Source organism: Pseudophryne corroboree, chromosome 11 (genome assembly GCF_028390025.1).
Source record: "Pseudophryne corroboree isolate aPseCor3 chromosome 11, aPseCor3.hap2, whole genome shotgun sequence".
Classification (NCBI taxonomy): Eukaryota; Metazoa; Chordata; class Amphibia; order Anura; family Myobatrachidae; genus Pseudophryne; species Pseudophryne corroboree.
This window is the reverse complement of record NC_086454.1, coordinates 33,369,976-33,393,600: the sequence shown is the minus strand read 5'-3', so window position 1 is coordinate 33,393,600 and position 23,625 is coordinate 33,369,976. Positions and strand designations below refer to the sequence as shown.

At 46.9% G+C, this 23,625-nt stretch overlaps 1 protein-coding gene across 1 annotated transcript in view; it reads left to right on the top strand.

The window, feature by feature from the left end:
* Positions 1-6,472: 6,472 nt before the first annotated feature.
* The window catches only part of LOC134968628 (extracellular calcium-sensing receptor-like), a 155,048-nt gene continuing 137,895 nt past the window's right edge, over positions 6,473-23,625 (top strand). Inside the window, exon 1 of the mRNA XM_063944161.1 lies at positions 6,473-6,666. Within this exon, the coding sequence (XP_063800231.1) occupies positions 6,473-6,666 (194 nt within the window). The remainder of the gene's footprint in view (positions 6,667-23,625) is intronic.

Genomic DNA, 23,625 nt, shown 5'->3' with positions numbered 1-23,625 from the left:
CTGCTGGTGGGAGACTTGGCATGGCTGATGCTCTCAGGCTGCAGTCCTGCTTCCTCTGCCCGTCCGCATCCCTCCCCCCACTCCTCAGTCACACACCGCGGACCTCGCACGGCTGCCGGGCACTGTGGTAAGGGGAGACTGGGAGTGACTGGTTAGCCCCCAGGAGATGCTGAGGCTGGAGGGAGGAGGGGGTCGGAGCCTGCAAGCAGCGCGGACTTCTGCAGCGCTGCCTGCCGGCTAAAGTGTGTGAAGGAGCTGGGCGCACCTCACTGCGGGTGGCAGCGCTGCAGCTAGCGTTGGGGTTGCCGGGGCTGGAGATAACAGAGGCAGTACGGAACCTGCACAGCGGCAGGTGCCCCACAAAACTGCAGCTTAGAAGCGTGGAGTGTGCCAGAAAGTGACGCTCCTCCACGTCAGAGAGACCCTGCTGAATATGCTAAAGTGGGGGGGGTCAAGTACACAGACAGTGACGAAAACAGGGGCGTGGCTCGCGATCGTGGGTCCACCCGCAAAGCCATGCCCCCTTTCCCACTAGCCACGCCCCTTTTTGTTGTGCGTGTGTCCCTCCTGCCTGAAGAAAGTTGGGAGGTATGCACCCCATGCCCATACCATCTGCTCCTGCTCCAAGTCTCCTATAGATTTGCCCAGATCTGTGACTCAATTGACTAACTCTGCCCAGTGTTTTGACTCCGCCCAGCGTTAGCAAATGAAGCACAAAGTCACAGATCTGGGCTATTATATAGGAGATATATATATATAGTATGTATATATTGTATGTGATGTCTGTATATATATATGTTAATGTGCTTTGTATTTATCCTGACGACGGGGATTGTCTCCCCGAAACGTTGATGATTTGGAATACATCTTTGCTGAAGTGTTGTCTCTGAGTGCCGTTCTTTGCTGGAATTGTATATATATATATATATATATATTTATTGTATGTGATGTCTGGAGGAGGGGTTGAGGAGGGTGGGCAGAGGTAGGTTGAGGGGGGAGGGGTAGAGATATTGGTGTACCGGGCCCCATGATTTCTGTTGCCGGCCCTGGCGGTGGGGGGGGGGGGGGGGCAGTTGGAAAGCTCCTGTACTCGCTGTTCTGCTTAGCAGAGCAGCGGTGAATAGTGGAGACAGAGGGAGAGGGGGCATCAGGGGGTACGGATTAATGGGGGGGTTCCTGCAGCAGAGCCGGATTAAGGGGGGGGCAGGGGATACGTACCGTTGGCCCCACAGTTTTAGGGGGCCCCCCGGCTGGAGTAGCTCTGTCCCAGCTCAGAAGCCCCCCCCCATCCTGCCAGTAACAGCGGCAGCATTGTGCTACAGTCAGTATACGCTGCTGCATATTGGCAGGTCTGTGGTGTTGCAGGGAGGCAGAAGTCTCCCTGCTTTCTTCTCCCTGTGCGGGTGTGTAGGGGGGAGCGACCACCTCCTCTGGATTTAGCCCTAGCTGAGGGGCCAAAATTCCATTAAAAAACAAACAAACAGAATTTGCATAAGGGGGCGTGGCCGCGCGGGCCGCGATTAGGCCACGCCCCCAACCCACAGCAGGCACAGCAATGAGATAGGGCTCCCCTGTCTCAAGTGTCCTGGGCCCCCCGGACTCATAATCAGCCCCTGGGGGCATGCCAGCAGCTCACAGAGCGCTGGGCATGCCCCCTCACTGACGAAAACGGGGACTCTCCCGTGAAGCCACGCCCCCTTTTCGCCGAGTGTGTTTCCCTCCTTCTGCCTGGAGAAAGCTCCTGCAGAAAGCTGGGAGGTCTGCACCCCTGCCTGTGCCATGCCCAATGCCCATGCTATCTGCTTCTGCTCCTAGTCTCCTGTAGATTTGGCCAGATCTCTTTGACTCATTTGACTAACTCCGCCCAGTGTTGTGACTCCGCCCAGCGTTAGCAAATGAATCACAAAGTCACAGAATAGGGCTATTATATAGGAGATATGTGTTGTTGTGTATATTTTTGTGATCGGGTAATTGATCAGTGTATATTACAAGATTGTTTTACTGTGAATGATATTAGTTTAATGGCAGCTAATGAGAAGTATAAACATCGTGTCACTTAATGGTTAAAAAAATGCCAGATAATAAGCGTCCAATCAGGAGTGAATTGGGTCTTTAAAAATGAGGATCCACGTATCACAATTACACCTCCTGACGAAGTCCCTTGATGAAGAAACGCTTTGGGCGTGGCTTACCTTTGCAGGCGGCTGATTGCTGAAACCGCTCTGTGACCAGACAGGCGGCGAGCTCCGTTCCTGAGGACATCACTGTTCGGACAAAGCTGTGCCTGAGTGATTGTTATTGTGGAGCTGGCTAAGTGCGCCTTATTAAACTAACATGTATGTGGATATTTTTTTTATAGTAAAAGTTGTTTATCAATTCATTCACGAGTGCACTCTCCTATTTTGCAAACTTTCAGAATATACACACACACACACACACACACACACACAAACACACACACACACATATATAAGGCAGACAATTGACCATCGGAAACCCGACATCCGCTGGAATACTGGCAGTCGGAGTCCCAACCACCGTCTAGTTCCCCCACTTGGGTGGTGGTCAGTGGTGCAAGTAGAAAAAATGTCTTATAGGTATTGCACCAAAAAATGGGTGTGACCAAATGCCACATGGGGCGTGACCAATGAAAATGGGGGCGTGATTCACATATCGGGGGGCAAGACACACATATGCCCCCACAGTGCCAGATACGCCCCCACCGTGCCAGACATGCTCCTACAGTGCCAGATGTACAAAAACACCCCATGATACCAGATACATATATGCCAGATATGTCCCCACAGTGCCATATACAGTATGCCCCCACAGTGCCAGATATGCCCCCACAGTGCCAGATACACATATGCCCCCACAGTGCCAGATATACCCCCACAATGCCAGATACTGTATGCCCAAACACTCCATATATGCCCCCACTTTGCCAGATACACATGCCCCCAGAGTGCCAGATATGCCCCTTCAGTGCCAGATATGCCCCCACAGTGCCAGATACACATATGCACCCACAGTGCCAGATATACCCCCACAATGCCAGATACTGTATGCCCAAACACTCCATATATGCCCCCACTTTTCCAGATACACATGTCCCCACAGTGCTAGATATGCCTCCACAGTGCCAGATACACATATGCCCCCAGCATGGCAGATATGCCCCATCTGTGCCAGATATGCCCTACAGTGCCAGATATGCCCCCACTTTGCCAGATACACATGCCCCAGAGGGCCAGAAATGCCCCCCAGAGTGTCAAATATGCCCCAGCAGTGCAACTCACCGTTGTTGCTGCTGCCTGGGGCTGGCACTGTCTTCTGCTGCTGCTGGGGAGAGGAGAGCGCAGCACGCGCCCCTCCTGCCCCTCTCCTGCCCTCAGTCTGGTCTCTGCTTCCTCCTGCAGCGGCATTCTGTATACTAGATCTGGCGCCGGTCCGCGAGCCAATTAGGGCTTGTAGTCCAGCAGCAGCGGCTCCTGATTGGCTGCAGGTCCATGAGCTCTGATTGGCTCACGAACCGGTGTTTCAATGCACGGCACCGGACTCAGGGGACTCAGGCAGGAGAGGAGAGGCGCATGCTGTGCTCGCCTCTCTCCAACACCCAGTGTCTGCAAGGTGGCGGCCCGGCAGTACGGTGTACCGGCTGGGAATTTCTTACCGGTATGCCATACCGCCCCATACCGCCATACTTGCAGCACTGGTGGTGGTCCACGCCGACACCCAAGGGGGAATAGAACCCTGTGGCGACCTAAGGTCACCACTGGGCACAAAGCGTGGCGAGCGGAGCGAGCCTGTGTGGGGGCATGCTGCTGTCGCCACCAGGATCCGGACCACCGGGATCTCATACTGATCCTATATATGTGTGTGTGTAATATATATATATATATATATATATATATATAATTAAATGCTATATTATTTGGAACATTTTCAACATATTACATGTACTGTACTTCACGTTCATACAGAGGAAACAGATTGGGACTGGCCATAGTAGAGGTTATTAATGTCTCCTGAATAATTGTCCTCCTTTTCACGTGATTCCATTCAAATAACTTTTTAACTCATGTGACAAGAATCACATTGACCAGAGTAAAATCCAAGATACAGTATGTTTATATTCCACCACAGGCAGTTACAGAAGTACAGTAGGTGCAAGATTCACAGGTCAGTTACAACTAAGTCTTCAAAATGCAAAATCACAAGTTCTCCAGTTTACCCTAAGGTCCAGGGCCCCTAACAGTAGTCAATCCCTGGCCTATTACCTGGGTAGCTTGTCCACCATCAGGAGCATTCCTTCTTGTGTCTTAAACCCTTTTAGCACAAACTGACAGGTACCTGCAATCAGCTGCTTCTCAACCCTGGCCAACAGCAACACTTGGCCTGGATTCTCTTTAACTACAATCCTAGAGTTCTACATCCATGCTAGATTTGTTCTGTCTTTGTCACATTCCTTTCTCCTTAGCTTCAACCACCCTGGTGAAGCTACTGGTTCCTTAGGCGAACACCCTGATTTGCCTACACCAACTCTTACCAGCTGTCCAGAACAGCACTCATTCTCTACCTCTTTCCAGAATTTTTTCTCTTCAACCTCTCCTTCCCCTTCCCTAGCTTCATCACATGGTTTGCATTTTGGTGGAGTATACCAGGCGGTGTTGCACCTTGATTTTAAATGGTTGTAAAGCCAAAATCCAGTAGGTAACATAAGCATTCATCTCATTATTTCTGTAGAGGTGCATGGATTGTTACTAGCCGGAATTCTCACCCCAGTAAATAGTACCTTGGGGACTCTACTGTCCCTTTAATTGGCAAGCACTCTTGTTCGACAGTTGAGTACGTACACGCCCTAGGGTCAGCGGTTCTCAAACTGTGTGCCGTGGCACCCTTGGGTGCCTCAAGACACTTGCAGGGGTGCCTTGGATTGGTGGTCAGGACCAAAGGACCAATTCAAATTATTTATGGTTAATGTAATAGGCAAAACCAGTGCTGGTGGCTGCCAATCATAAAATACTTGGACAAGCAGAATCCTGTCCCTCACCACATAATTGAACTAAGGATAGCATATGGCACTGGTTCTCAGACTGTGTGCCGTGGCACCCTGGGGTGCATCGGGACACTTGCAGGGGTGCCTTGGATTAGTGGTCCAGGTTAAATTCAAATTATTTATCGTCAATGCAACAGCCAAAACCAGTGCTGGTGGCTGCCAGTCATAAAATGTGTAGAGAAAAATAAGCAAATCGTGTCCCTCACCACACAATTGAAGCTAAGGATGACATATAAACACAATTTACTTAATTTAATATTTCTTTCTACATTTCTCAATAAGAAACTTTTGGCCTAGAGGTGCCGTGAAAAAAATAATGATACTCAAGCGTGCCGTGATTCAAAAATATTTGGGAACCCCTGGGTTAAATTGATCAGGACCGGCTCTGCTTCACTGGACCGCAGGTCACATATACAATGATTGGATGCAATGGAACAAGTGCATTTGTTTGTACAACGGCCCTCATTCCGAGTTGTTCGCTCGTTGCCGAGTTTCGCTATATTGCGATTAGTCGCTTACTGCGCATGCGCAAGGTTCGCAGAGCGCATGCGCTTAGTTATTTTACTCAAAAGTTAGGTATTTTACTCACGGCATAACGAGGATTTTTCATTGTTCTGGTGATCGGAGTGTGATTGACAGGAAGTGGGTGTTTCTGGGCGGAAAGTGGCCGTTTTATGGGAGTGTGCGAAAAGAACGCTGGTGTTTCTGGCAAAAACGCGGGAGTGTCTGAAGAAACGGGGGAGTGTCTGGGCGAACGCTGGGTGTGTTTGTGACGTCAAACCAGGAACGAAACTGACTGAACTGATCGCAATGTAGGAGTAAGTCTGGAGCTACTCAGAAACTGCTAAGAATTTTCTATTCGCAAATCTGCTAATCTTTCGTTCGCAATTCTGCTAAGCTAAGATACACTCCCAGAGGGCGGCGGCCTAGCGTGTGCAATGCTGATAAAAGCAGCTAGCGAGCGAACAACTCGGAATGAGTGCCAGTGTTAATATCTGCTTGTACTTACATTGCACATATCTATTCACTTTCTTTTATTTTAAGAGTAAACTAAGAATAATGATAATAAACTTGAAACAATGCAAATAGAAATATTATTTTCCACCATGTATTTATCCGGCAGCTCTGTCTGCTGTATGTGGATTATATTTTAAGTGCAGGACAGAATAGTCGCACACCTGTCACTAAATTCTGGAGATCCGTTATAAAAAGGCAGTGAGGTGATTCAGCGTTGTTACACTGATAGACAGATGCTACACGTGTCAGTGTCCTGTGTGATGTATATCTCCTCTACCTTCATGGTCTGATATACTGTAACCGCCTTTGTATTGGAGCACATTTGTAATGTCTGCTTTAGCTATGGCTACAACTGGCATGGTCCCTTATCTATATACAGTGCTGCTGTATATAGTGATGCTGTGCGTGTCACTCTGCAGACCTGTTATCCAGCACCCGGTACCCGGATGTCACCTGCAACTAAGAGAATCATATGAAGACTATGAATATTTTCAAGACGGAGACATCGTAATTGGAGGAGTGTTCACCGTCAACCAGTTCATGGTAGAAATTCCACGAAACAAGATAGCCAGACTTATGATGTGTATAAAGTAAGTAATGCAGGATTTATACACCAGGATGTCAAATTCCACATATTAGAAACAACTAATAATACACAATGGTCGCTATTTATCATGTAATATTTGCAGGATAATTTGGGGGGATATTCGCATATATTAAGGATTCGCCGAATCAACCATGAAGGGATTATAGCAGATATCTACTGCGGTGCCTCCACATCTGCCAGAAGTTGCAGAAAAACTGTCAGATTTACCAAGCTGCAGAATGCAAAGCCCCTGTCCTTGCATGTCATTTATAGCACATACAGGGAAATATGAATTTCTTATTGCCAAGAATAGTGGTGAGAGGACATTCTCTGTAACAGCAGGAGACTTGTAATAAAGAAACCTTCAGCTTGCTGCTGGAAACACTACTAGCTCCCGCAGAGATACTTTGTATGCAGATCATTGAGACTGTGACATTTTTTCTTTCTTTTTTTACTTGTGGAAGGATATTGGTGGTCATTCCGAGTTGATCGCAGTCAGCAACTTTTTGCTGCTGCTGCGATCAACTAGTCCACGCCTATGGGGGAGTGTAATTTAGCTTTGCAGGGCTGCGATCGCTTGTGTAGCCCTGCTAAGCTAAAAAAATGTCAAGTAAAAGTAGACTAGCCCTGGACATACTTACCCTGTGCGACGATCTCTGCGATGCTGGGGCCGGCTCTGACGTCAGACATCCGCACTCCGTTCTGCTGGACACGCCAGGGTTTTCCTCACCACTCCCGAAAACGGTCTCCAAACGCTCCGCATACGCCTAGGTACGCCTTCTTCCTGTCAATCTTCTTTGCGGTCCGCTCTCCGACCGCTTCCTTCTTTAGACACGACGTAACCTGGCGACCCCTGTCGCCAGGCAACATTGCGCACTGCGGCCTACGTGCATGCGCATTCCGCACCTGTTCGCACTGCAGCGATAAACCGCTGCGTGCGAACGGGTCGGAATGACCCCCATTATGCATTGTTTTATATGAAACGGTATAGCAGAACTTGGTTAAGTGGGATCTCAAGGGACAGCAAGTAACGTCTCACTTAAAATGGTATCTCACTTATCCGGTTTCTCACGTATCCAGGTTCAAGAAGTGTTTGTCTCACTTATAGAGGTTCTCACTTATGCAGGTTCAACCAGTACTTGTTTCACTCATAGAGGTGCATGGTAAATACAAATATGTACATTATGTTCATACTTGGTTTCTGTGTCCCTTCTGACATCACTGATCGGAGGTAGAGAGACTTGTCAAAATCTGTACTAATCCCCAGGGCAGCCACCGGGGGGGACTGTGGGGACTGGTGTCCAGGGCCCTTACAGAGAGGGGGGCCCACCCCTGACTCCTACTACCAATACCTGTAGAACTGCACCAGGCTGTGAAACAAAAACGGGTTGTTCAGAGTGAAGACTTCTTAAAACAAGCCTTCAACTGTGCGTCAGCTCTCTGTCAGCCGTTCCTGTAGGTCCTCAATACTCCACCTTAATGTGACATCATAATATATGACATCACATAGGGGTGGAGCGATGCGGTAAAATCTTATTTTGGGGGGGAGGGGCCCTGTCTCTTCTGTCAGTCCTGGGCCCCATAATTTCCGATGGCAGCCCTGTTAATCCCAGTTACAGAGGTTCTAAAGGCGGTCGCCTCATTTATAGAGGTTAATAAACTGCAGTAATCTCACTTAATAAGCAATTGCATCAGTTATAGAGGTGATTATTCCAAATAATCTAGAAAAATCAGTCTCGGTTAAAGAGGTTTGACAGTCTCACTAACAGAGGTTTTTTGGTGCAAAAATCCCAGGACCTCATAATTAGTCCCAGTAAGAAGTTTCCCACTTATCCAGGTCCCACTTATCCAGTTCTCACTGTATTCAATTATTTGTGAACCATTGGTACCTCGTATCATTTGCGCAGTTTCCTTTACTTGTATAATTAGAATCTGCACAGAAGGTTTATTGAACTGCAGCATCTGAATCAAGTGTTTTAGGGTTTCTTTTGTATAAATCTCAATGGCCCTGAAGTGGTCGGTGCTACCGCCAATAATTACACCTGCACAAGTGTGACACTCAGGTCAGGGGCAAACGCAGGATTGACTGAGGGGGGGTTCTGTAATGCATACATATACATAGCACACCACACCACACCACACACACACTGTTGCATTACATACACATGCTGTACAACACATACATACTGTATCACACCACAAACACACACATGCACATTTCACAGACACATACTGTATACATAGCACACCACACATACATACTGTAGCTCACCACACACATTGCATACACGAAGATACATAGCACACACACACACACACACACACACACACACACACACACATATTATATGGCACATCACACACACACACACACACACACACACACACACACACACACACACGCACACTGCACACACACAATGTATACTTATCTCACCACCAGGGCTGACATCAGAAATTGTGGGGCCCGGGACTGGCAAAATAGGCAGCCCCCCCCCCAACTAATATATATATATATGTGTGTGTGTCAAAAAATAATTATATATTTTAAAAATAAATATATCCTGTGAACAGTAGCGGTGGCGCTTATATATATATGTCCAATAGTAGCGCCGCACCACTTACACATAATGACCACACACACACATACCCATACACACATAGATACACACACACACACACACACACACACACACACACACACACACACACACACACACACACTCTTACACTTTCTCTCTCTTACTCACTCTCCCTAACCTACCTATCACAGGAGCTGTTGCAGAGCATTCTCCCGTGACCTGTGGTAGCAGCCAGCTTGTTTTCGTGTAGCCCCACCCCCTCCATTCTGGTAGCCCTGCCCCTTTTTGTGTCCAAGATCTGACAGTCACAGGAGGGAGGGGGGGAGGGGGGGATGCTGCAAACTTCAATTGAAAATGTCCCACCCAAAATGGCTGCCGCCTCAGAGGAGACAGTTATTAAAGATACTAGAGGAGCCTCCTCATTACTGCAACCTGTACAGTAGTGAGTACCGATGTCACAGAGCCATTACTGCAGCCTGTACAGTAGTGAGTACTGATGTCACAGAGTCATTATTGCAGCTTATACAGTAGTAATTACTGTCGCAGAGTCATTATTGCAGCTTATACAGTAGTAACTACTGCATACTTACCTACTTTTTTGCTGCTCTCTCCGGGAGAGAGCAGCCAGGGCGGTTCGGCAGGAGGGCGGGCTGCGATATGTATGCCGAGGGGGGCGGGCCGGAGGCGGACCGGGGGCGTGGCGGAGGCAGGCCAGGGGCGTGACTATGGGGATCGTGACGTCTAATCCCCGCCCCCGCTGTGTAATGCCGCTATTATGGCATTATACAGCAGGGGGCGTGGCTACGATGACGCGATTCAACAAGAATCGCGTCATCGCCTGCCCGGACTTCCCACTTAACTCGCTAAGTGGGCGGCCGGGCTTGGGGGGACCCCTGTAATCGGGAGACTTGCCTGCCCTTCCGGGGGGCCGGGAGGGTCACCCGATTTTCGGGAGCCTCCCGGCCATTCCAGGAGAGTAGGCATGTCTGAACTACTGAGGTCACAGTCATTACTGCAGCTTATAAAGTAGTAACTACTGCATACTTGCCTACCTGACCCTCTCCATGAGGGAGAAAATGCTCTGTTCCTGGACTTTCCTGGTAACGTATGATTGCCATCACCTGTGGTGAGCTAGTTAATTGATAAGAAAGGTGTTTCACCACAGGTGATGGCAATCATACATTACCAGGAAAGTCCAGGAACAGAGCATTTTCTCCCTCATGGAGACGGTCAGGTAGGCAAGTATGAACTACTGAGGTCACAGAGTCATTTACTGCAGCCTGGACAGTAGTGAGTACTAATGTCACAGTCATTACTGCAGCCTGTACAGTAGTGAGTACTGAGGTCACAGAGTCATTACTGCAGCCTGTACAGTAATAAGTACTGATGTCACAGAGTCATTTCTGCAGCCTGTACAGTAGTGAGTACTGAGGTCACAGAGTCATTACTGCAGCCTGTACAGTAGTGAGTACTGAGGTCACAGAGTCATTACTGCAGCCTGTACAGTAATAAGTACTGATGTCACAGAGTCATTTCTGCAGCCTGTACAGTAGTGAGTACTGAGGTCACAGAGTCATTACTGCAGCCTGTACAGTAGTGAGTACTGAGGTCACAGAGTCATTACTGCAGCCTGTACAGTGGTGAGTACTGATGTCACAGAGTCATTACTGCAGCCTGTACAGTGGTGAGTACTGAGGTCACAGAGTCATTACTGCAGCCTGTACAGTAGTGAGTACTGATGTCACAGAGTCATTACTGCAGCATGTACAGTAGTGAGTACTGATGTCACAGAGTCATTACTGCAGCCTGTACAGTAGTGAGTACTGATGTCACAGAGCCATTACTAAAGCCTGTACAGTGGTGAGTACTGAGGTCACAGAGTCATTACTGCAGCCTGTACAGTGGTGAGTACTGAGGTCACAGAGTCATTACTGCAGCCTGTACAGTAGTGAGTACTGAGGTCACAGAGCCATTTCTGCAGCCTGTACAGTAGTGAGTACTGAGGTCACAGAGTCATTACTGCAGTCTGTACAGTAGTGAGTACTGAGGTCACAGAGTCATTACTGCAGCATGTACAGTAGTGAGTACTGATGTCACAGAGACATTACTGCAGCCTGTACAGTAGTGAGTACTGATGTCACAGAGCCATTACTGCAGCCTGTACAGTAGTGAGTACTGATGTCACAGAGCCATTACTGCAGCCTGTACAGTGGTGAGTACTGAGGTCACATAGTAATTACTGCAGCCTGTACAGTAGTGAGTACTGAGGTCATAGAGTCATTACTCCAGCCTGTACAGTAGTGAGTACTGATGTCACAGAGTCATTACTGCAGTCTGTACAGTAGTGAGTACTAATGTCACAGAGTCATTACTGCAGTCTGTACAGTAGTGAGTACTGAGGTCACAGAGTCATTACTGCAGCATGTACAGTAGTGAGTACTGATGTCACAGAGTCATTACTGCAGCCTGTACAGTGGTGAGTACTGATGTCACAGAGCCATTACTGCAGCCTGTACAGTAGTGAGTACTGAGGTCACAGAGTCATTACTGCAGCCTGTACACTGGTGAGTACTGAGGTCACAGAGTAATTACTGCAGCCTGTACAGTAGTGAGTACTGAGGTCACAGAGTCATTACTGCAGCATCTACAGTAGTGAGTACTGATGTCACAGAGTCATTACTGCAGCCTGTACAGTGGTGAGTACTGATGTCACAGAGCCATTACTGCAGCCTGTACAGTGGTGAGTACTGAGGTCACAGAGTCATTACTGCAGCCTGTACAGTGGTGAGTACTGAGGTCACAGAGTCATTACTGCAGCCTGTACAGTAGTGAGTACTGATGTCACAGAGTCATTACTGCAGCATGTACAGTAGTGAGTACTGATGTCACAGAGTCATTACTGCAGCCTGTACAGTAGTGAGTACTGATGTCACAGAGCCATTACTAAAGCCTGTACAGTGGTGAGTACTGAGGTAACAGAGTCATTACTGCAGCCTGTACAGTGGTGAGTACTGAGGTCACAGAGTCATTACTGCAGCCTGTACAGTAGTGAGTACTGAGGTCACAGAGCCATTTCTGCAGCCTGTACAGTAGTGAGTACTGAGGTCACAGAGTCATTACTGCAGCCTGTACAGTGGTGAGTACTGAGGTCACAGAGTCATTACTGCAGCCTGTACAGTAGTGAGTACTGAGGTCACAGAGCCATTTCTGCAGCCTGTACAGTAGTGAGTACTGAGGTCACAGAGTCATTACTGCAGTCTGTACAGTAGTGAGTACTGAGGTCACAGAGTCATTACTGCAGCATGTACAGTAGTGAGTACTGATGTCACAGAGACATTACTGCAGCCTGTACAGTAGTGAGTACTGATGTCACAGAGCCATTACTGCAGCCTGTACAGTAGTGAGTACTGATGTCACAGAGCCATTACTGCAGCCTGTACAGTGGTGAGTACTGAGGTCACATAGTAATTACTGCAGCCTGTACAGTAGTGAGTACTGAGGTCATAGAGTCATTACTGCAGCCTGTACAGTAGTGAGTACTGATGTCACAGAGTCATTACTGCAGTCTGAACAGTAGTGAGTACTAATGTCACAGAGTCATTACTGCAGTCTGTACAGTAGTGAGTACTGAGGTCACAGAGTCATTACTGCAGCATGTACAGTAGTGAGTACTGATGTCACAGAGTCATTACTGCAGCCTGTACAGTGGTGAGTACTGATGTCACAGAGCCATTACTGCAGCCTGTACAGTGGTGAGTACTGAGGTCACAGAGTCATTACTGCAGCCTGTACAGTGGTGAGTACTGAGGTCACAGAGTAATTACTGCAGCCTGTACAGTGGTGAGTACTGAGGTCACAGAGCCATTTCTGCAGCCTGTACAGTAGTGAGTACTGAGGTCACAGAGTCATTACTGCAGCCTGTACAGTAGTGAGTACTGATGTCACAGAGCCATTACTGCAGCCTGTACAGTAGTGAGTACTGAGGTCACAGTCATTACTGCAGTCTGTACAGTAGTGAGTACTGAGGTCACAGAGCCATTTCTGCAGCCTGTACAGTAGTGAGTACTGAGGTCACAGAGTCATTACTGCAGCTTGTACAGTAGTGAGTACTGAGGTCACAGAGTAATTACTGCAGCCTGTACAGTAGTTAGTACTGAGGTCACAGAGTCATTACTGCAGCCTGTACAGTAGTGAGTACTGAGGTCACAGAGTCATTACTGCAGCCTGTACAGTGGTGAGTACTGAGGTCACATAGTAATTACTGCAGCCTGTACAGTAGTGAGTACTGAGGTCATAGAGTCATTACTGCAGCCTGTACAGTAGTGAGTACTGATGTCACAGAGTCATTACTGCAGTCTGAACAGTAGTGAGTACTAATGTCACAGAGTCATTACTGCAGTCTGTACAGTAGTGAGTACTGAGGTCACAGAGTCATTACTGCAGCATGTACAGTAGTGAGTACTGATGTCACAGAGTCATTACTGCAGCCTGTACAGTGGTGAGTACTGATGTCACAGAGCCATTACTGCAGCCTGTACAGTGGTGAGTACTGAGGTCACAGAGTCATTACTGCAGCCTGTACAGTGGTGAGTACTGAGGTCACAGAGTAATTACTGCAGCCTGTACAGTGGTGAGTACTGAGGTCACAGAGCCATTTCTGCAGCCTGTACAGTAGTGAGTACTGAGGTCACAGAGTCATTACTGCAGCCTGTACAGTAGTGAGTACTGATGTCACAGAGCCATTACTGCAGCCTGTACAGTAGTGAGTACTGAGGTCACAGTCATTACTGCAGTCTGTACAGTAGTGAGTACTGAGGTCACAGAGCCATTTCTGCAGCCTGTACAGTAGTGAGTACTGAGGTCACAGAGTCATTACTGCAGCTTGTACAGTAGTGAGTACTGAGGTCACAGAGTAATTACTGCAGCCTGTACAGTAGTTAGTACTGAGGTCACAGAGTCATTACTGCAGCCTGTACAGTAGTGAGTACTGAGGTCACAGAGTCATTACTGCAGCCTGTACAGTAGTGAGTACTGAGGTCACAGAGTCATTACTGCAGCATGTACAGTAGTGAGTACTGATGTCACATAGCCATTACTGCAGCCTGTACAGTAGTGAGTACTGATGTCACAGAGCCATTACTGCAGCCTGTACAGTGGTGAGTACTGAGGTCACATAGTAATTACTGCAGCCTGTACAGTAGTGAGTACTGAGGTCATAGAGTCATTACTGCAGCCTGTACAGTAGTGAGTACTAATGTCACAGAGTCATTACTGCAGTCTGTACAGTAGTGAGTACTGAGGTCACAGAGTCATTGCTGCAGCATGTACAGTAGTGAGTACTGATGTCACAGAGTCATTACTGCAGCCTGTACAGTCTGTCAAAGTCAGAAAAATATCTCTATGCACACTGCCATATTTGCACCTCACACTGGTCCGCGCTGCGCATGCGTGCGCTTTCCCGTGATAGCGCATACCCGCTGATGCGTGCACCCGCTCGCATCGGTATGCGTATTTACGGTAAGGAGTATGTAGTCGTAGCGTGCGACCCAATCGTTACATATTTCCACAATTAACGTAGTTTAAAGATCATGGGCCCTCATTCCGAGTTGATCGGTCGCAAGGCGAATTTAGCAGAGTTACACACGCTAAGCCGCCGCCTACTGGGAGTGAATCTTAGCTTCTTAAAATTGCGACCGATGTATTCGCAATATTGCGATTACTAACTACTTAGCAGTTTCAGAGTAGCTTCAGACTTACTCTGCCTGTGCGATCAGTTCAGTGCTTGTCGTTCCTGGTTGACGTCACAAACACACCCAGCGTTCGCCCAGGCACTCCCACCGTTTCTCCGGCCACTCCTGCGTTTTTTCCGGAAACGGTAGCGTTTTCAGCCACACGCCCCTGAAACGCCGTGTTTCCGCCCAGTAACACCCATTTCCTGTCAATCACATTACGATCGCCGGAGCGATGAAAAAGCCGTGAGTAAAATTACTTTCTACATAGCAAAGTTACTTGGCGCAGTCGCAGTGCGAACATTGCGCATGCGTACTAAGCGGATTTTCATTGCGATGCGATGAAAAATACCGAGCGAACAACTCGGAATGAGGGCCATGATCCCTTTGATAGTTTCTGAAAGTTTGGTTAATATAGAATGTCCCTGAACGGAGGAATCCCTCTTTGTATTGTACGAAGGGTCTAACAGGAGTCATACAGCAGTGTTTGGTACCCATCGGAAGAGTATTTAATTAACAATATTCCGGTGTTGGTTTGGAGCGTATTAATCGCTCGTGCGGATAGTTATGGACATAAGAAGTTTATGTCCATTTCTATTATTTACTCATACTCAGGTATGCGGCGGGAAACCCAGTTTCCCACCCACCTGAGCTGTTGGAAATCGTCACAGCCCACCTGTATGAATCAACCTATGACCTTTTGTTATGATGCAGGGCCGAATTCCTTCGTCCAATGGACAGTGGGATTGTAGGGACTATGAGATTGCATTGTGTGTGGGGCATAAATAGGCGGGCCGACCATATCCAACTTCACTTCTCTCATCAACGGTTTTCTTGCTGATAATCGGGAGCTGGATATCGAGGCGCATGCGATCATACCCTTTGTGCGTAAGTTTCTCTCCGTAATCATTGTCTTACTGTGAGCAAATTTCTCTCATCTCTCTCCATTTATCTCTCTCTCTCTCTCCTCTCTTTTCTCTCACATCTCCCCTAGACTAGTATTGTATTGTATTAGATAGTATCGTATTTTGGTTAGGAAGTATCTGTTATATTGTAGTGTATCACTTGTATTGTTATTCTCTTTTACAAGTATATTAGATATAATACAGTTAATAGGCTTTGGACCCTAAACCAGTATCTGTGTATTTCCTATAGTTTTAAGTGTTCACTTGAGCGTCGGTGACGCTCAAGCAGCTTTGTAATTAGTCAGGTTACACAAGGTTGCACTTACACCCTGTATTCACATTAAGGTATTCTGTGTATTTCATTGATAAAAGGTTTAGACATAAAGGTATAGCGTTGTGAGCGTCTGCGCCGCTGGTGACCTCCTCGTGGTCTCGAGCGTCCGCTACGCCATAGCGAATCATTACTCTAGTCATAGCCAATAACGTGCTGTCCTGTAATCTCTGGGCCGTGAGCGAACGTGACGCTTGAGCGTCTCGCCTACGGCTGAGCGATCGTTACGCAATTAGCGTACCCTTACGGTACTTCTTAAGTAAACAGCGTACAGTGTTCTTAGACTTCATAAAGGGTTGTTTATACGACAAAAGAATTTAGCATTGTCAATTGGGGACTCGTCCTGTCCTTCTCATATCTGCACTAGGTAGATCAGCAGACATTATCCCCCAGCAAAGGGTGGGAGGTTGTCTCGCAGTGCTGACGGGATAAGCGTCTGCTTCGCTTAGATAAAGAGTGCTGAAGGAATCCGGGAACCGGAAGTAAGAACAAAACGCTTGTGTTTTTTTTTTTAAACTGTTTATTTTTCTTCTGTCTTGCGTATATACGCACGCATACATATATATATCTGCATTTCTTTTCCATCTGTGTATTTCATTTCTCGTATATCACTATCCTGTTTGCCAGTTTTATAGTTGAAAGAAAGTGCTAAAAGAGATTTGCTGTTATTTCATAGTTTAAGAATAGAGGTAATAGTTAAAAGTGTAGACAAACACACAGGTTTGCCTGGGAGATAAGGCAAAGCCAGTGGGGTACGCGGTAGATGATCAGGGATCGTTTACATTGATAAAAGTATATTGTGTTACGGTGGATCTTTGCTTTGCGTACACGTGTCTCTAACAAAGACTAGCGTACGCAATCCAAAGGCCGACGCACGCAGCGTTCATTACGCAACGTAGCGTCCGGTTACGCCCACGTAGCTCAAGTAACGCAAAGGCGATAAGTAACGCACAGCGGTAGATAACGCGACGCGGTAAATAACGCAAATCTATTTTTTTGGAAAATTTGAAATTTAGTTTAACAGATCCTGCTCCTAATTGGTAACACAGCTGGGCTAAAGAAAATTTCTGCGCAGAAATAGATATAGAAACGAAAGTGTACATGTGTTGAGTGAGTGTGTTTTTGTATTACATAAGTTTATATAACTTAGAGGTTGAACCAAAAAGAAATCGGGTACTCGTAAAGGACATACGTGTAAGTGACATATACGGTGGCTAGGGAGGCATCCTTGGTTAAATAATATTTGAGCATTAGAGTATAGCGGACCACAAGAACAAGACCAGGAGGTCATAAGGAGACAAAGAAGTCCGCTATAAAGGTAAGAAGCACAACCCCGGGGGTTGGTGCTAAAACCCATATAGGCCATTGGAAGCTCTGGCTGAAGGAATTCGCAGCCGCAATTTTCGATTCCATTGATCTCTCAGTACATAACAAGTAGTGCTTATGTACTGAACGATTGTACCGCACGTCATTGTGTGCATTAGTAAACCTGACTAGTATCATTTTGCGTACAAAGGTCATAAACGCTAGTTGTACATTCTGACGTGATTTGTGTAATTTTTTATTTTTAAAGGGAAGTTCGCTGGTCACTCAGGAACTATCTAACAACCCCACCTTTACTGGAAAGAGTAAGTGTCCTTCGGGTAACCCTCGTATGTTCCAGTAAACAGAAGGTTTTTTGGTAGGGCCCTGTATCGAGTACGCCAGCACCATATCGGTGTGATCAGGTCGTATTGGTCGAGGTGGGCGAGTGAGTGGGGTACTCGGTAAACCGCCACCGCCGGCCTATTTTGAATAATTTGGTTTGCTGTAAGGGTTCGCTGAAGACCGTGATATAAAGATCAAAGGAGTAGTAAGCAACACCTGCAGATTATGGGGGCCAATTGTTCAGGTAGGGGGCGATCAACCTCGGTTCGGGTTGATTCAGAGAACCGACCAGTCGGGTCGGCAAGGTACATCATGTGTGAAAAATACGGAAGTCACACAGAGGTTTTATGTGATGAATGGGAGAGAATGACTGTACAAGACAGGGAGAAATTCCCAAGAATAGGTAGCTTCAGTCCAGAAGTGTTACAAAATTTAAGGAGGAGGATATGTCTCATAAAATCAACAAAGAGACGAATTCAGCATTATGATTATTTACAGTTGTGGCAACAGGAAGGTGAGATACAGAGAGGTTTGGCTCTGGCGGCGGGATCTGGGGCAGTCAGGAAACTGATTGCCACAGCCCCGCCACCACCATACATAGCAGGAGAGAAGTTGATTACGGAGAGAAACGCACTGGGTTGTAAAACACAAACACTTAGTAACCCTGTAAATGTTAATGATGTTAACCAAGTAACTCATGCAAGTATTAACCCGTGCAAGTTGTACCCTGTTTTGAACTTTCCTCAGGAGTGTGATCAAGAAGACGATTCGGCAACAATTTCAGCACTCTCTCTAGCGGCCACCATATCAGAAACCACAGTAGGAACTGCACCACTCACGAGATTAGTGAAGGCCCCTAGCGGAGGGATAGGTGAGGTCGTGTCAACGGGTAAGTACGGCACCATGCATTATACCGAAACAATTTCACCACAAGTTGTAGAATCTACACAGAATGAGGTTGTTAGAGTTAACCCTGTTAGAGTAATAGCAGTTCCCAATGGGAAAACAGATGTATCAGGAGCCACTCCCATAAGGAACATTGCCATGTACACTCCATTTTCCCGAATGGAATTAAGAACAATAGTGTCCGAATTTCCTGACCCCAGGAAAGACTTAGTTGCTAGCCAAAAATACATCAGGGATCTAGGTAACACTGTAGAACCCAACAACAAGGATTGGCAGATACTGCTAAGAGCTTGTTTACCTTCCAATGTCGACTCAGTTCAATTCTTAGCTGATTGTGGACTAGATAAAGATGTACCGCTTACAGACGTGTACAACAAGGATAACGTAAAAAGGATAAATTTACAGCTAAAGGAGTATTTCCCAGCCGTAGTTAAATGGAACAAGATATTCTCCATTAAACAAAAAGAGTCCGAAACGGCAGCAGAATATTTCCACCGGGCACTATTAGAAATGGCAAAGTACACTGGAATAGAAGACATTAGGACCAACCCAAACCATCAAGACGTAGCAGTATCTGTACTGATGGATGGTTTAAAGGAAACATTAAAGACTAGGGTTCAGACCACGCAACCATGTTGGCGAGGTCTGTCGGTGTCCACATTGAGAGAGGCTGCTATTGATCACGACAGAAACATCACTAGACACAGGGAGTCGCAAAGTGATAAGTTGATGTCAGTAAGTATACAGGCGCTGACCACAAGGCAGCCTGCGTATGTACCACCGAATCCTGTGGGTAAGTCAAGTGTAATAGCATGTTTTTCTTGTAACAAACAGGGACACTATGCACGAGACTGTAGAACAAAGAGTGTACAAAGATCTTTTCAACCCCATAGACAACGACACGACACACGACATTGGGAGCAGGGTCCACAGAGGCGGAGTTTTGAGCCACATACAGGAGAAACAAAAAGATATCCCCTGAACAGAGACTGGCATGCCTCTGGTAGTTCCCAGCTAACTCCCCCACAAGTAGTTGCTGCCAGCGGGATTCAGGGAGGTCAGCATACCCAATAGGGGTGTGGCCATACCTGTAATCTGCAGCCAGTAAAATTGATTGCAAGCCTTGGAAATGAACCCGAGATCGCAATCAATGTAGCTGGTAAAACTTTAAACTTTCTTGTAGACACAGGGGCGGCCAAGTCAGTGATAAATTCAACAGTGGGCATGAGAACCACTGGTAGGACGATTCCAGCCATGGGAGTAACAGGAGTAGTCCAGCACTACCCTGTTAGCAAACCAGCCGAGATTACAATAGGACCCTTGCATACCAAGCATTCCTTTTTGCTGGCTGCATCGGCACCGACAAATCTCCTGGGTAGAGACCTACTATGTAAAATGGGTTGCGTCATTTATTGTACTCCTGAAGGTGTATTCTTGGACATTCCTGAGAATCACGCTCAGGAAGTACGAGACATGTTAGACTCCCCATCAAAATTAATGTCACACACCATTATGACAAATAGGAATCCATCCCAAATAGAAGAGATGACATCTCAGATACCAGAGTCACTTTGGACAAAAGATGGACAGGACACTGGATTAATGGCAAATGTAGCTCCAGTAGTTGTACAAGTAAAAGATGGTAGGATAGCTCCAAAAATCCCACAGTATCCTCTGAAGCCAGAGGTGGAGTTAGGAGTTTTCCCAGTAATAGAGCGCTTGTTACAACAGGGCATTCTGGTAAGAACGTCCAGCACAGCCAATAGTCCCATCTTCCCTGTTAAAAAGAGTGGGGGGAGGGGTTACAGACTAGTGCAGGATCTAAGGGGGATTAACAAAATAGTTGAGAGTCAGTTCCCCGTAGTGCCAAATCCAGCTGTCATCCTAATGCAAATTCCTCCCACTGCCAAATTTTTCACTGTTATTGACCTCTGCTCCGCTTTCTTTTCGGTACCTCTGCACCCTGACAGCCAATATTTGTTTGCATTCACATACAGAGGAGTCCAATACACGTGGACTCGGTTACCCCAAGGTTTCATAGATAGTCCAAGTATATTTTCTCAGGCTTTGCATGATTGTTTACAGTCTTTCCAACCGGAGAGTGAATCAGTATTGATACAGTATGTGGATGATTTACTGCTGTGTTCAGATTCGCTGGAAGCTTCCCTGAAGGATATGAAACAGCTCCTGTTTCATCTTTCAGACACAGGACATAAGGTTTCCAAAGACAAGTTGCAATTATGCCAAACTAAGGTAAAATATTTGGGACACTGTCTAACACAAGGACTGAGACACCTGACCGCTGATAGAATCCAAGCCATTAGAGACATGACACTGCCACAAACCCAGCAACAGATCAGGACGTTTTTAGGAATGTGTGGGTATTGCCGTAATTGGATCCCAGGGTTTTCCATATTGGCACTACCTTTGCAGGAAATGGTCTCTTCAAACAAACCTGATCGGATTTCGCATACAGACAAATCCGAAACAGCATTTGAGAGACTTAAGCAATGCCTAACGCAGGCACCAGCACTAGGTATGCCAGACTATGGGAAACCCTTTGAACTATACGGAACAGAAAGTGCTGGGTGCGCAGCAGGTGTACTAACCCAAAAGCACGGTGACGCCAGCAGGCCAGTTGCATACTACAGCGCTCAGCTAGATACGGTAGCGCGATCCCTCCCCACATGCTTGCGTAGCGTTGCGGCGATAGCATTGCTAGTGACAAAAAGCGAAGATGTCGTGCTAGGCCACAACCTCACAATCCATACACCACATGCGGTATCTGCCTTATTGAATTCTGCCCAAACCAGACACGTCTCATCAGCAAGGTTTACAAGATGGGAATTGGCATTAATGGCCCCAGTAAACATCACCATAAGGAGATGCAGCGCATTAAATCCTGCAACATTTCTCCCAGGTGTGCCTGGTCAGACACAAAGGGTGGAAGGTGAGAGTGATGGGGAAGGAGGATTTAATACAAAGGAAGATACACATGATTGTATGGAATATTTGACCCAAAATTTTACCGCAAGGCCTGACATCAGTGACAATCCACTGGAAGATGCAGAACTCACGTTCTACACTGACGGTAGTTGTCATAGACAGTCAGACTCGGGAGACTTGTGTACTGGATACGCAGTCGTAAATGACCAAGACACCATAGAAGCGGAACCGCTAGGCCCACCTCACTCAGCCCAGGTTGCTGAACTGGTCGCCCTAACCAGAGCATGTGAATTGGCTAAGGGTAAGTCAGCCAATATCTACACCGATTCTAGATACGCCTTCGGGGTAGTACATGATTTCGGAGCCCTATGGCGCCTCAGAAATTTCATGACGGCAGCTGGTACACCGATAGCGCATGCAGCTTATATAAAAAGGCTTCTAACAGCGATACAGGAACCAGACAGAGTGGCTGTTATCAAATGTAAAGCACATACATATAGCCAAGACCCAGTATCCCTTGGTAACAGCCGAGCAGACGAAGCCGCAAAGCTTGCAGCTGCTACCCCCATACAGACAGACACCACACAACTGATGGTATTTAATACCATCAGCACACAAAAGTTGTGTGAGATGCAGAATTTGTGTTCCACACAGGAAAAGGCAGTCTGGAAGGCAAAGGGATATGGCCAGGAATCCTCAGGGCTCTGGACGGATGGACATGGTAAACCAGTGGCCCCCAGGACATACCTTCCATGTCTGGCTGAGGCAGCTCACGGGTTGACTCATCTAGGCAGGGAGGGAATGTGCAAATTGGTAAGAGCATACTGGTGCGCCCCAGGATTCTCCTCTCATGCGGGTAAAAGAGCAATGTCATGCCTTACCTGTCTGAGAAAGAATATTGGAAAAGCAATACCTACAGAACCATCCCATATCCCACCTGCCGGCGGCCCTTTCCAGGTAATACAAATTGACTTCATTCAATTACCCCCATGTCGAAATTTGAAATATGTACTTGTTTGTATAGATGTTTTCTCGAATTGGGTCGAAGCATTTCCAGCAGCTACAAATACCGCTATGTTTACAGCTAAGAAAATTGTGCAGGAATTTGTATGTAGATATGGTATCCCTAGAATCATTGAAAGTGATAGGGGTACCCATTTTACCGGTGATGTCTTTCAAGGAATGTGTAAATTAATGGGTATTGATAGCAAGCTGCACACTCCGTACCGTCCACAGGCGAGTGCGAAGGTCGAAAGAGTGAACAGCACTATTAAAAATAAATTGAGTAAAGTAATGGCAGAGACAGGATTGACGTGGCCAGAAGCTTTACCCATTGTTTTGTATAGCATCAGAACCACTCCCAGGTCCCCTCTTAACCTGTCCCCTTTTGAGATTCTGTTTGGTCGACAACCGCATGTCATGATTAACCCTCAGGATGATTTGAAATGTAACAATGAAGTAACTGTAAAATACTTGATTAACATGAGTAAGCAGTTGAGGAATCAAAATGATAATCTGAAGTTGGTGATTCCTGATTTACCAGATAGTAATTGTCATGACATTGAACCTGGGGATTATGTAATGATACGAAATTTTCTACGCTCAGGTTGTCTTATTGATAGATGGGAAGGACCATACCAGGTCTTATTGACTAGCACCACAGCATTGAAGGTTGCTGAGAGAGAGACTTGGGTCCATTCATCCCACTGCAAAAAGGTTGCTGATCCAGAGAAGTCCCGTGATAAGGAACAGACGGTAGAGGTTGTATCACTGGAGTGTCTGTTCCAGGAGGACTGAGGCGGCACCTGAGCCGTGAAGACCGAAAGCAGCTGTCGACTCCCCATTCCCTTTTATTGTTTTCCTCCACTTCCCATCCCTTCCCCCAAAACATTTATTTTTCCCCCTTCTCATTCTCCT